This window comes from Zosterops lateralis (genome assembly GCF_965231275.1).
Source record: "Zosterops lateralis genome assembly, chromosome: 18".
NCBI classification, from domain to species: Eukaryota; Metazoa; Chordata; class Aves; order Passeriformes; family Zosteropidae; genus Zosterops; species Zosterops lateralis.
The window spans coordinates 9,877,235-9,890,727 of record NC_139778.1 but is presented as its reverse complement, the minus strand read 5'-3'; the positions used below and the strand labels follow the sequence as shown (position 1 = coordinate 9,890,727).

Here is a 13,493-nt window from a genome sequence, read left to right as displayed (position 1 = left end):
GGATCACCCAGAGATTGGGGTCCTCAGGAAGGTGGCCACCTATAGGATGGGGTCCCTGGGAAAGGGGTCCTCAGAAGGGATGAGGTCACTTGTAGGATGGAGTTCCTGGGAAAGGGTCCTCAGAAGGGATGGGGGTCACTTAAATAGGATGAGGTTCCTGGGAAAGGGGTCCTCTGAAGGAATGGGGTCATCCAGAGGGCAGAATCTTTGGAAAAGTGGGTCCCTTGAAGGGGGGCACCTGGAGGATGGAGGTCCCTGGCAGGGGTGATCACTCTGAGATTGGGGTTCTTGGGAAGGGGGATCATGGATCACCCAGAGAATGATCCCCCACCTCAGGAGGGGTGGTCACCTATGGGGTGACTGGGAAAGGGTCCTCAGGAGGAATGGGGTCACTTAAATAGGATGGGGTTCCTGAGAAAGGGCTCCTCAGGAGGAATGGGGTCATCCAGAGGGCAGAATCCTTGGAAAAGTGGGTCCCTTCAAGGGGGCACCTGAAGGATGAAGGTCCCTGGGAGGGGGATCACCCAGAGATTGGGGTCCTCAGGAGGAATGGGGTCACCCAGAGGATGGGGTTCCTGGGAAAGGGGTCCTCAGGAGGAATGGGGTCACTGGTAGGATGTGGTCCCTGGGAGGAGGAGGAGGCCCTGGGACAAGGGGTTCACCAGCAGAACGGGACCCCCGGGAGCAGTGAGTCCTTGGGAATGGGGGTCACTTTGAGGACGGGGCCCTGGGGAGGGGGGTCCCTGCCAGGGAAGGGCTCACCCGGAGCCCTCGGGAGGGGGGTCCCGGGAAAGGAAAGGGGATCCCGGGCTCGGGGGTGTCCCCGGGAGGGGAGGAAGGTCACCAGCAGGGAGGTGCCGGGGGCACCGGAGAGTACCAGGGAGCACGGGGGGGTATTGGGGGGACACCGGGGGGGTGCCAGGGGGTACCGTGGAGCACCAGGGGGTACCGGAGGGTACAGGGGTTATCAGGGGGTATTGGGGAGCACCAGGGGTTCTGAGGGGTACCGGGGAACACTGGAGGGGTACCAGAGGCACCGGAGGGGTACTGGGGGATACTGGGGGGACACCAGGGGGTACCGGGGGATACTGGGGGGGCACCAGAGGGTACCGGGGGGCTCGGGGCTCTCCCAGCCGCCCTCCGGGGCAGACGGGGCGGTCCCGGGCCCGGGGGCGGTGGCAGCAGCCGGGCCCGGCCCCTCCCGGCCCGGGTGGGACGGGAAGGGGAAGGAGCGGAGAGGAAGAGGAGGAGTTGGGCTGCACCTGCCTGCGCGTCACTCACTGCCGGGGACCCATGGCCGCGCCGGCGGGGCTGCGACACTAACGGTGAGAAAAGCGCCTTTCCTGGGGTTTGGAGCGGGGGGAAAGGGGAATGTGGGAAACAGGAGTGTCCTCACTCTGAGACACCCGCGGGTCCTTGGGACTGGGCGCGGCGGGGATGCGGGAGGTGCTGGGGATGCTCAGGGATGCAGGAGGATGCTCAGGGATACTCAGTGGATTCTCAGGGATGCTGAGGGTGCTGGAGATGCTCAGAGGATGCTCGGGGATGCTGGGGATACTCAGAGGACGCTCGGGGATGCTCAGAGGATGCTGGAGATGCTCGGGGAATTCTCAGAGGATGCTGGAGATGGTCAGAGAATGCTCAGGGATGCTCGAGAGTGATCAGGGATGCAGGAGGATCCTCCGGGATGCTCAGGGATGCTGGGGATGCTCTGGATACTCAGAGGATGCTCAGACGATGCTGGGAATGCTCAGAGGATGCAGGGGAATGCTGGAGATGCTCAGTGGATGCAGGGGATACTCAGAGGATACTCAGTGGATTCTCGGGGATGCTGGGGATGCTCGGGGATACTCCGGATGCTCAGAGGATGCTCGGAGATGCAGTGGATGCTCAGAGGATGTTCTGGGATGCTGGAGATGCTCAGGGATGCTGGAGATGCTCAGGGATGCTGGAGATGCTCAGAGGATGCTCAGAGGATGCTCAGGGATGCAGGAGATGCTCAGAGGATGCTCAGGGATGCAGGAGATGCTCAGAGGATGCTCAGGGATGCAGGAGATGCTCAGAGGATGCTCAGGGATGCAGGAGATGCTCAGAGGATGCTCAGGGATGCAGGAGATGCTCAGAGGATGCTCAGGGATGCAGGAGATGCTCAGAGGATGCTCAGGGATGCTGGAGATGCTCAGAGGATGCTCAGGGATGCAGGAGATGCTCAGAGGATGCTCAGGGATGCAGGAGATGCTCAGAGGATGCTCAGGGATGCAGGAGATGCTCAGAGGATGCTCAGGGATGCAGGAGATGCTCAGGAACGCTCAGAGGATGCTCAGGGATGCAGCTGAGGATGCTGCGGGAGCCGTGCAGGGACAGCCCGAGCCGTGCTCTGCTCCGTGTCATTCCTTGTCCCCGCAGGGAAACAGGGACGAGTTTGGAGGGAAGGGATTTACAGCCCCGGGCAGGGCGGGGAGGGGACCCCCCTTGGGGCTGGGAAGGGACAAAATTCAGAGCAGGGAGGAAACTCAGCGAAGGGAGAAAATTCAGCCCATTTTTTTAAATCCCTACATAAAGCACTCACGTTATTACGTGTTGTCACAGTCACAGTTTGAATAACTGAAGCCATAAGGAGCCCATCAGAGTTTTTTGCTCCAGCACCACCTCGGCTGTTCCCTGGTAGCTGCAGGATCAATAATCCAATTTTCCTGCCATTCCTGGGGCTGTGTTTTTGCCTCGAGGCACAGCTCATTTAGCTGGCACCCCTCTTGTTGAGTTTTCTTTAGGATTTTGTATTTTGGGGTGTTTTTTTTTTTTTTTTTTTTTTTTTTTTTTTTGCTGGAGAGACAAGGCAAACGTGATGTGCAGCACTAAATCACTGTGTGACCTTTAGAGCCCATTGCCAGGTCTGTGCCTGGGGAGGGGAAGGGAAAAGGAATGGGAAGGGAAAAGGAATGGGAAGGGAAAAGGGAAGGGAAGGGAAGGGAAGGGAAGGGAAGGGAAGGGAAGGGAAGGGAAGGGAAGGGAAGGGAAGGGAAGGGAAGGGAAGGGAAGGGAAGGGAAGGGAAGGGAAGGGAAGGGAAGGGAAGGGAAGGGAAGGGAAGGGAAGGGAAGGTTCCCAAGCATCCTCTGAGCATTATTTAAGAAGCACTGACATCTCTGGTGTGGGATTAAAGCCCAGTCATTCCCATGAGATGCCTTTGATTGAGATGCCCACAAGGTTTTTTTTGTGTCACCCAACTTCCCATTTCAGCACAAACCACAAGTCAGTGATCGAGGAGGAGGATCTCAAAAAATCCAGGAGGATTCTCACAAGTTGAGAATAATCTTCATTTTGTCTGGCATTAATCAATTATAAAAAGCCTTGGCAGCTTTCTCTGTGTTCCTTTCCTTCATCTGGACTTTCATAGAGGATTTGGGTTGGGTTTTTTTGCCTCCCCCAAATACAATTTTTTCCCCGTTCAAGTGATGCTCCTTCAGCGTGTCCTTCATCATTCTGCAGCTTTGGTGGAGGTGTAACATGAAAAATTAATTAACATTCTCCCAGTGACCCTTCCTCCAACCTGGCTGATGTAAATGAAAGCGTGGCAGAGCTCCAGAGGAGATGTGGGAGTGTTTTGGGTTTTAGGAATGGAGAGAAAATAATTAGAGGCACTGACAGCAGTGATTGAATCTCATTAAATCATCTTTGGCCAGTTTTTGGGGCGATTCATTAAATTATTGTGGTTGAGGGGAAGGGGTTGGTGGGTTAGACCTTTGAGGGGCTTTGAGGTGGAGTTTCTGCTCCTGGGAATGCTCTTGGAATGTGCAGACAGTGGCTGTGAGCTGTGGGGAGAAGCACAGTCATTTTCATGACCTGTAAGCAAGAAACTGCTGCTTTGGATTATTTTTCAAACACTCTGCTGTCACTGGGGACACGTTTCTTGCCTGAAAAATATCCAGAGGAGTTGTACTCATTTTTTTCCTGCAGGGCTTGGTTGCTGTCACAGCTTGGTGTTGAATTATTTTGTAGCTGGATTTTTTTTAATTTTTATTTTTTTAAAGCAGATTTTTTTTATTTTACTCTGTTTTGTTGGTTTTTTTTTTTATTTTTTTAAGCAGTCTCAGTGGGAGGGCAGCACTCCAGGCTGGAGGTGGGATTTTTTCCCAGAGTTTCTCTGGCAGGGATGTGCAGTTGTGTCCCACATCCCTCGTGGCTTCCAGGGGTCACTGCTCCATGGGGGACCCCAGAGCCAGCCTGGGAGAGGGATTTACCTCCTTTTATCCCTTTATTCCCCTCATATTCCTCTCATCCCTCCCCTGCTCAGCCAGGCTCAGTGTATAAAATATTTGTGTATTTATAGCAGTGTTGACATCTGAGGAACTTCCTGTGTCCCTTCACTGAGGTGATGACTGTGCTCCAAAAAAACCCCCAAAAACAACATATTTCCCCATTCAGATCCAGCCAGGGAAGGAAGTTTGGGCCATGTGGAGATAACTGAGAGCCCAGAGCTGTGCACAGGCACCAGGAACATCAGCCTGCTCCTGGAAGGAGTGCTGGGAGCAGGAATATAGAAAAATTCCTACATTCTCCCCTGTGTTTTGGCTGAATTACTCAGGTTTTTCACTGCTGTGGGTGTTGCTGCAGGGGGAAAACAGGCTGCTGAAATAAACAGATCAATATGATCCCAACAGAAGGCATTTATTGTTTACATAAAGCCACAGTTACAGTTCCCAGCACTGCTGGTGGTGCCTGCAGGAGTCTCTCAACTGGCTGAGTCATTTGTCCATCCTTCAGGCCACCAGACTGGTCAAGTGTCCATCACCACGCTCTGTGTCTTCTGTCTGAGTTTTGCATTTCTTGTTGACACTTCTTCAGGCTGTTACTTATTATTTTTAGACCTGTTGTTGTTCCTGTAACCATGACAAATCTTTAAAAGTTCTGAAAAACAAGACTGCAGGTGTGTTTTTATCTATGAACAGTTTAGCTGGTGCAGAAAATAGCTTAAGTTATTCAGATATTTGGCTAAAGGGGGGTTGTGGCTCCTGTCCCCACTCACGGTGTTGTTTCACCTCCCCAGGTGAAATGTTCCAGCGTCCCCAGCTGAGGATGCAGAGGGAGATGGAGTCTGACCCCTGATTCCCAAGCTCAGCAGCAAAAAGGGTGGCACAGCCCAGGAGAGAAGAAAGAAAACCCTTCCAGTTCCCCAATCCTCCCTCTCCAGGTACTGCTGGAAAAACTTTTTTTTTTTTTTTTTTTTTTTTTTTTTTTTTTTTTTTTTTTTTTTTTTCTTTTTTTTTTTTTTTACTTGGAGATGGGGTTCTTGAGAGGCATTTTAAAAGGTTTTATTCCATTTTCAGTTTCATGTGAAGGGTGAGGCAGTACACATGTTACAATTCACACCAGCACAATCAGAAGCCAACCTACTTCCTAATTCCAATACAATGTATTATGTATTATAATACAATACATATAATACATATGTACATATAATAAAATATGTGTATTGTAATTTACATTTATAGTGTAAGTATAATTTATAATGCATTTTCAAATGTGTTGTAAAATATGTGTTAAAAACAAATATATGATTTTTTGGCCTATCAGCTTTTGCCACACGATACTGCTAACGGTTCTAAGTTAATCATCTAAAAATACTCCATGTGGGTCTTGGTACATTATACTATCTTTCAGAGTTCTATTTCTCAAAAATATCTGGTCTATTTGCAAGGCAAATTTGTTTCCAGTTCAATTTCTCTCTCAACAATGTCTGTCCTATTCCATTGATGCCTTGGGAGGGCTGAGCTGGAGCAGAGACTGGGCAGAGCTGGAGAATAAAGCAGAGATTTATTCCAAGGCCTCCAGGATCCACCTTGGGCAGGACAAGAGCCTGGCCAGGGCTACACCCAAGGGGGACCCAAAATGGTCCCCAAATGGCCAAAGGGTCCCCAGGTGTGACACTTGGATCAGTTTTGGTCCATTTGCAGCTTGGGCTTGAATTGTCCAATTGCAGCTGCAGGTTGTGAGGTCCCATCCTTGTTGTTCCTCCCTCCAGCCCCCCTTGTTTGTGCTCTTGGGCCTGAGAGTTGTCCTTGGTGTCCATTTGGGCAAGGATTTGTTTTGTGTCCCTGCTGTGTGCAGAGCTGAGTGACACTGACTGTGAGCTCAGGGCTGCCCCCCTGGCCACCACAGAACCTGGAACACAGGAAAGAGAAAACTTAAAGGCATCACCATGGCCTTTCTAAATCAGCACATCTCATCTCAGAGTTTGCACAAGCCTCGGTGAGCTTCAGTCAGGCTTTGAGAACCCTCCACAAATCCATTTCTCACGTTGTACATGCAGGCAGCGCCTGGAAGAACATTTCCCACTGAATTTCATTTCTTTTTTCCTCTCCCAAAGTGCCACGTGCAGCACTGCTGGGCACTCCTGGGCTGAGGGGAAGATTAAAGTGGAAAGGTTAAAGTGGGATGCAGGATAAATGGGAAGGTTAAAGTGGATGCAGGATACAGGGAAAGGCTGAAATGGGATTGAGGATATGGGAAAAGGTTAAAGTGGGATGGAGGATAAATGGGAAGGTTGAATGAGATACAGGATAAATGGAAGGGTTGAGGTGAATGCAGGATAAATGGGAAGGTTGAAGTGGGATGCAGGATAAATGAAAGGATTAAAATGAGCTGCAGGATACACAGAAAGGTTAAAGTGGATGCAGAATACAGGGAAAGGTTAAAGTGGATGCAGGATACACATAAAGGTTAAAATGGGCTGCAGGATACATGGAGAGGTTAAAATGAGCTGCAGGATACAGGGAAAGGTTAAACTGGGCTGCAGCAGCACTCCCTGGCTCTGGCTGTGCTCCAGCAGGGAAGGGGGTTATCCATGGCCAATTGCACAGCTGGCCCCGGGGCAGCTCTGCTCTCCTGCTCTGGCTGCCTGCCCTCAGCCCTGCCTGCCCTCATCTCTGCTCTCCTGCTCTGGCTGCCTGCCCTCAGCCCTGCCAGCCCTCAGCTCTGCCAGCCTTCAGCTCTGCCTGCCCTCAGCCCTGCCTGCCCTCAGCTCTGCCAGCCTTCAGCTCTGCCTGCCCTCAGCCCTGCCAGCCTTCAGCTCTGCCTGCCCTCAGCCCTGCCAGCCCTCAGCCCTGCCTGCCCTCAGCTCTGCCTGCCCTCAGCTCTGCCTGCCCTCAGCCCTGCCAGCCCTCAGCCCTGCCTGCCCTCAGCCCTGCCTGCCCTCAGCCCTGCCAGCCCTCAGCTCTGCCTGCCCTCAGCTCTGCCAGCCCTCAGCTCTGCCAGCCCTCAGCCCTGCCAGCCCTCAGCCCTGCCTGCCCTCAGCCCTGCCTGCCCTCAGCCCTGCCTGCCCTCAGCTCTGCCAGCCCTCAGCTCTGCCTGCCCTCAGCTCTGCCAGCCCTCAGCCCTGCCAGCCCTCAGCCCTGCCAGCCCTCAGCCCTGCCTGCCCTCAGCCCTGCCTGCCCTCAGCCCTGCCTGCCCTCAGCCGTGCCAGCCCTCAGCTGTGCCAGCCCTCAGCTCTGCCTGCCCTCAGCCCTGCCTGCCCTCAGCTCTGCCTGCCCTCAGCTGTGCCAGCCCTCAGCTCTGCCTGCCCTCAGCTCTGCCTGCCCTCAGCTGTGCCAGCCCTCAGCTCTGCCTGCCCTCAGCTCTGCCTGCCCTCAGCCCTGCCTGCCCTCAGCTCTGCCTGCCCTCAGCCCTGCTCTCCTGCTCTGCCTGCCCTCAGCTCTGCCTGCCCTCAGCTCTGCCTGCCCTCAGCCCTGCTCTCCTGCTCTGCCAGCCCGGGATGCTGAATCCACAGGGGTGTTTGGGGTGGGGATCCATGAAGGGAGAAAGGGAAATGAGCCCAGCTTGAGTCAGGGCCCGTGAGCTGGGCTAGAGCTGGTCCTGCCCTTGGATGCTCCAAGGCATCCTGAGGCATCTTCAGCCCAAATTCCCACCTGGATTCCCAATTTCCCTCATTCCCAGTTTCTCTCATTCCCAATTTCCTTCATTCCCAATTTCCCCTCATTCCCAGTTTCTCCCAATTTCCTTCATTCACAATTTCCTTCATTCCCAGTTTCTCTCATTCCCAATTTCTCTCATTCCCAATTTCCCCCATTCGCAATTTCTCTCACTCCCAATTTCTCCCATTCCAAATTTCTCTCATTCCCAGTTTCTCCCAGTTTCTCCCATTCCCAATTTCTCCATGTGTATTAAGCCATTAAAAACATGAAAAAACTGAGAGTGAAAACTTGGCTGTGAAAATACAAAAATAAGAGGCTGCAACTCCCTGCCCTCCACTTTGGAAACCGTTTTGTCATTTAATTAAAATCTTAATTAATTTTTAAAAATTAAATTTTCATTTTATTTAATTAAAATTAAATTTTATATATATATTTATTTTTTTCTTCTTCTTAAACCAGTCCTGAAAGATGGCCCCAGGTGCCCCAAGGGAAGCAGGAGTGTGGAGACAAACCCGAGCTCTGCTCTTCAAGAATTGTCTCATTAAATGCAGGACCAAGAAAAGCAGTGTCCAGGTAAGGGGGGCTCCTGCTTCCTTAAATAACTCCCAAATAATGGGAAAAATTCGGGTTTATTTTAAAGCTCATGAAGATTTATGATCTGCTCTGAATTTTGGGGTGAAATGGCCTTTTTTCAGAAGGATTTGGCATCAAATTGAGGGAATTTTGCAGCCCCAGGACCTGCACTCGGCCCCTCTTTGAGCTGCAACTTCAGGAGGGATTTTTTCTATGACTGTGCTTTAAAATATTATTTTTTTTTTGGTGCAGGAGGTGCTTTTCCCATTATTTTTCCTGTTCTGGCTGATCCTGATGAGCATGATGCACCCTCACAGGAAATATGAGGAGATGGCCAACACTGACCTGGGCCCCCTGGACACGTCGATGCTGATGAATTTTGTCATCGGCTACACCCCGCCCACGGCCATGGCCCGCGAGATCATGAAGAAAGTGGCTTTTGATAACTTTGAGGATGGTACTCACACCTTAAATCCTGTTTTTCCCCCTTATATTTGATAATTTAACTTGTGTTTGAAGAGGGAGGTCAATGGTGATGTAATAGAAAAAAATCTGTTTATTTTCCATAGGAGGCAATGTCAAATATTGGGGTTTTTTGGTTGTTGGTGGTGTTTTTTTCTTTGTTGGTTTGAATTTTCTTTTTATTGGTTTGGTGGGGTTTTTGGTTGGTTTTGGGGATTTTGATTGATTTGGATTTTTTTTTTTTAATTTGTTTCAGTGGGCTTTTTGTTGGTTTTAGGGTTTTTTTGATTGGTTTGGGGGTTTTTTGCTGGTTTTGGGCCACCCACGCCCATGGCTTGGGAAATCATGAAGAAAGGGAATGTCAAGATGTTGAGTGGGGTTTTTTTGTTGTTGAAGGTTTTTTGGTTGGTTTGGGGGTCTTTTTTTGGTTGATTTGGGAGTTTTTTTGTTGGTTTCAGGATTTTTTGGTTGGTTTTAGTGTTGTTTTTTTTTTTGTTTTAGGGGCTTTTATGTTGTTGGTTTTGGGGGTTTTTTGCTCCTTTTGGGCCACCCAGCCCCATGGCCCAGGAGATCATGAAGAAAGTGGCTTTTGATAACTTTGAGGATGGTACTCACACCTTAAATCTCTTTTTTTTTTTTCTATTTTATATCATGTTGGAGTTTGTGTTTGAATGGTGATGTAATAGAAAAAAAAAATCTGTTTATTTTCCAGAGGAGGGACTATGAAGATGTTGGGGTTTCTTTGTTGGCTTGGGGTTTTTTTTGCCGGATTGGTGTTTTTTTCCCTGGTTTTGGGAGTTTTTGGTTGATTTAGGGTTTTTTAATTGATTTCAGGAGTTTATTTGCTGGTTTTAAGGGTTTATTTTTTGGTTGGTTTGGGTTTCTTTTTTCTCATTAACACTTTGTCACCTCTTTTTTTTTTTTAAGGCAATTGTCTTTTTTTTTCCCTGTTTTCATGGTTTGGTTTTTTTTTTTTCTTTTCCCTGTTTGGCTTTTTCCCCCCTCTTTGGTTTTTCCTGTTTTTTTTCTTCTTGTTTTGTCTTTTTCATATTTGGGGTTTTTTTCCCACTTGTTGGAGTTTTTCTATTTGTTTGGGTTTTACCCTTGTTTGTTTTTCCTGGTTTTCTGTTTATTTATTTTATTTGTTTGAGGTTCCTTTCTCATTTGTTTGGGTTTTTTCCTCATTTGTTTTCATTTTTTTTTCTCATTTATTTGGGTTTTTTCTAATTGTGTGGGTTTTTTTCTCATTTGTTTGGGGTTTTCCCCCTTTTGTTTCACTTTTTCCCTTCTGTTTGTTTTTCTTCCTATTTGTGGTGTTTTTCCTGGTTTTTTTTCCCTTTCTTTTGCTCTTTTTTTTTCACAACACTTTCCTGCACACCTCACACACAGAAAGAACTTATTTCTCCAAACCTACTCTGTTTCTTTTTTTTTAAATTTAGGATCTTTGATTTCTTTTCTTTTATGTTTTTCATCCTTCAAAATGACTTTGGCTCCACAGCCCAGCCCCATTTCTGCATCTTCTTCATCTCCTCTTCCTTCTCTTCCCGTCCACTGCTGAAATCAGGGACAAAAATTCCACATTTTGATGGATTTATCCATTTTCACCACCCTGAGAAATGCTGGGAATAAACTCAGGGGCAGCCAGCAAGGATTGAGGGACAGAAAATGTGGGAGCAGCAAAAAATGTGGGGGAAAAATCCTTTTTGGATTAATTTGGATTATTTGGGATAAATAGGGATTATTTAGATTTTTTATATATATATATATATATATATATACACACTATATATATATGTACACTGTATATATATGTACACTATATATATTATATATTACATATTTTTATATGTATTATATAAAATAATATCTATTATATATCTATTACATATTATATATATTATATAATGTATATCTATGTATATATTTATATATTATATATCCATATATATATTATATATAAATTATGTATATTATAAATATATAATATATTGTGCATTGATATATATTATATAATAGATAATATATATTATAGATCATATATATTATTTTATATATTATTGTATATATTATAAATTATATATAAAATTTATCCATATATATATATATGGATAAATTTGGATTATTTATCCTCCTGCTGAGCTGAACCCCTGCAGTGCCTGTTCATGAGAATATTCTCTCCCTGTGACCAAAAAAAAAATAAATAAAAATAAAAATTATCTCAAACACTCATGAAATTTTTTGGGTGCGAAAAGTCTCCAAACCCCAATAATCCATTTGGGATTTTTTTATGACTTTCCTTTAAAGCACCTTTTTAATTCCAGGCTGTGCCGGGGCGGAGGGGGGGATAAATTAAAACCAAATCCTTTTTTTTAAATTTAATTTTCCCATTCCCACAGGGCTGATCACAGAGGAATATCTGAGCGAGGAGGAGCTGGAGGAGGCCAGTTTCCTCAAACCCTCCAACTTTGTGGGGGTCGTGTTCAAGGACTCCATGTCCTACCAGCTGAGGTTCCACGACTCCATCGCCATGTCCTCCATCTACACCGAGTCCAGGGGTAAAACCTGCAAAATCTCATTTCCAGCAATAATTTCTGGGCATTGATTTGTTAACAGGTCCCAGTTCTGGAGGCTTTAGTCTCTTTTCATTCAGTGATGGTGTTGTCGTGCCTGCTTGGAAGGCTCTCTGCTTTATTTATAATTTTTTATGTGGTTAATTTATGTTACACCAGTGATTTTTTTGCACTTGATCTCGAGTGATAGTGGAGTATAAATTTCTGGCTACTATTTTTTCATTTAGGTGGTTAGATAGGGCATCTATTCCCCAGTGTGTCTTTTGATGTTCTTCTTTTATCAATGGCCATAACAAAGAAAAAAAAAAGACTATTTTGTTGTCTTTTGTAATTACCCACTCTCTTTGGTTCTCTTTTGACTCTTAATCAACTGTTTTTGTTGTTTTTTTTGTCATATACTGGCTTGCTTTAGACAGGAATTTGCCTGTCTGGAACCAAAACTTCTTCTGTTGTTATTTTGTTATGATGTTATTTTATTTCTGTTGTTATTTTTGCTGCTTCTTTTGCCTCCCCTATCCACCAGTTTTGTTTTCTTTTCAATCCTGAGCTCACTTTTTTAATGGGCTTTTATATGGATGATTGCCACTTTCTCAGGTAATCAGACTGTTTGATTTTTTTTCTTGAGATAAGATGGGGAATCATCCCATGTTTTTCTTTTTTGGGTTTTTGGTTGTTTTTTTTTTGGTTTTTTTTTTTTTTTGGCTTTGAGTATATTGCTTTGTGGGGGTTGTTGTCAGGGAGTGGGGCAGCTATAACTCTGTTTTTTGGGATTTTAACATGGAATCCTGGGATGGCCCAGCTCAGAAGGGATCCTAAAGCTGATTATTCCTGATTTTCTCTGCAGCCACCTGCTCCAACCTGCAGAAGAGCTGCGAGTCTGTGACCTACTGGAGCTCGGGGTTCACAGCCCTGCAGGCCTGCATTGATGCTGCCATCATCCAGGTGACACATCTCACAATATCCCCAGGAAATCCCAAAAAATCCCCAGGGAAAGGCACATCCAGGGGCTGCTTAATCTGTCTGTTCATCCTGGGAGATGCTGTGTCAGATCCCAGCTGGGATTGGATGAGAAGGCAGAAGTTTTGGGGTGGGCTTGGCCGTGTTCTGTCCAGGACTGTTCTGTCCAGGTTCCACTGGGAAAATCCCATAAAATCCCATAAAATCCAACCCTCACCCCAAGGAAAGGCAGATCCAGGGGCTGCCCAGCCTCTTGTATCTTCCTGTTAATCCTGCAAGATTTCTGTGTCAGAGCTCTGCTGGGATCTGATCAGAAGGCAGAATTTTTGGGGTGGGTTTGGCTGTGTTTTGTCCAAGAGTGTTTTCCCCAGGTACCACTGGGAAAATCCTATAAAATCCCATAAAATCCCCAAGGAAGGGCAGATCCAGTGGCTGCCCAGGCTCCTTTGTCTGTCTGTTCATCCTGGGAGATGCTGCGTCAGATCTCACCTGGGATCCAATGAGAAGGCAGAAGTTTTGGGGTGGGTTTGGCTGTATTCTGTCCAGGTACCACTGGGAAAATCCCATAAAATCCCATAAAATTCCACCCTCACCCCAAGGAAGGGCAGATTCAATGGCTGCCCAGGCTCCTTAATCTGTCTGTTCATCCTGGGAAATGCTGTGTCAAATCTCAGCTGAGATCTGATCAGAAGGCAGGAGTTTCAGGATGGGTTTGGCTGTGTTTTGTCCAGGACTGTTTTGTCCAGGTACCACTGGGAAAATCCCATAAAATCTCATAAAATCCAACCCTCCAGATCCAGGGGCTGATTTTTCTGCTGTTGCCTGTTAATCCTGGGAGATGCTGTGTCAGATCTCTTCTGGGATCTGATCAGAAGGCTGAAAATTCAGGGTGGGTTTGGCTGTGTTTTGTCCAGGTACCACTGGGAGAATCCCATAAAATCCCATACAATCCCAACCCTCACCCCAAGGAAAGGCAGATCCAGGAGCTGCCCAGGCTCCTTTATCTGTCTGTTAATCCTGGGA

At 47.2% G+C, this 13,493-nt stretch overlaps 1 protein-coding gene across 2 annotated transcripts in view; it reads left to right on the top strand.

The window, feature by feature from the left end:
• Positions 1-1,242: 1,242 nt before the first annotated feature.
• Positions 1,243-13,493, top strand: part of ABCA5 (ATP binding cassette subfamily A member 5) — a 41,375-nt gene continuing 29,124 nt past the window's right edge. For both annotated transcript variants that reach the window (XM_083874573.1, XM_083874574.1), the window contains exons 1-6: positions 1,243-1,325; positions 5,046-5,189; positions 8,368-8,481; positions 8,734-8,938; positions 11,340-11,498; positions 12,358-12,455. In XM_083874573.1, coding sequence (XP_083730699.1) covers positions 8,377-8,481; positions 8,734-8,938; positions 11,340-11,498; positions 12,358-12,455 — 567 coding nt within the window. In that variant the 5' untranslated portion in view covers positions 1,243-1,325; positions 5,046-5,189; positions 8,368-8,376. The remainder of the gene's footprint in view (positions 1,326-5,045; positions 5,190-8,367; positions 8,482-8,733; positions 8,939-11,339; positions 11,499-12,357; positions 12,456-13,493) is intronic.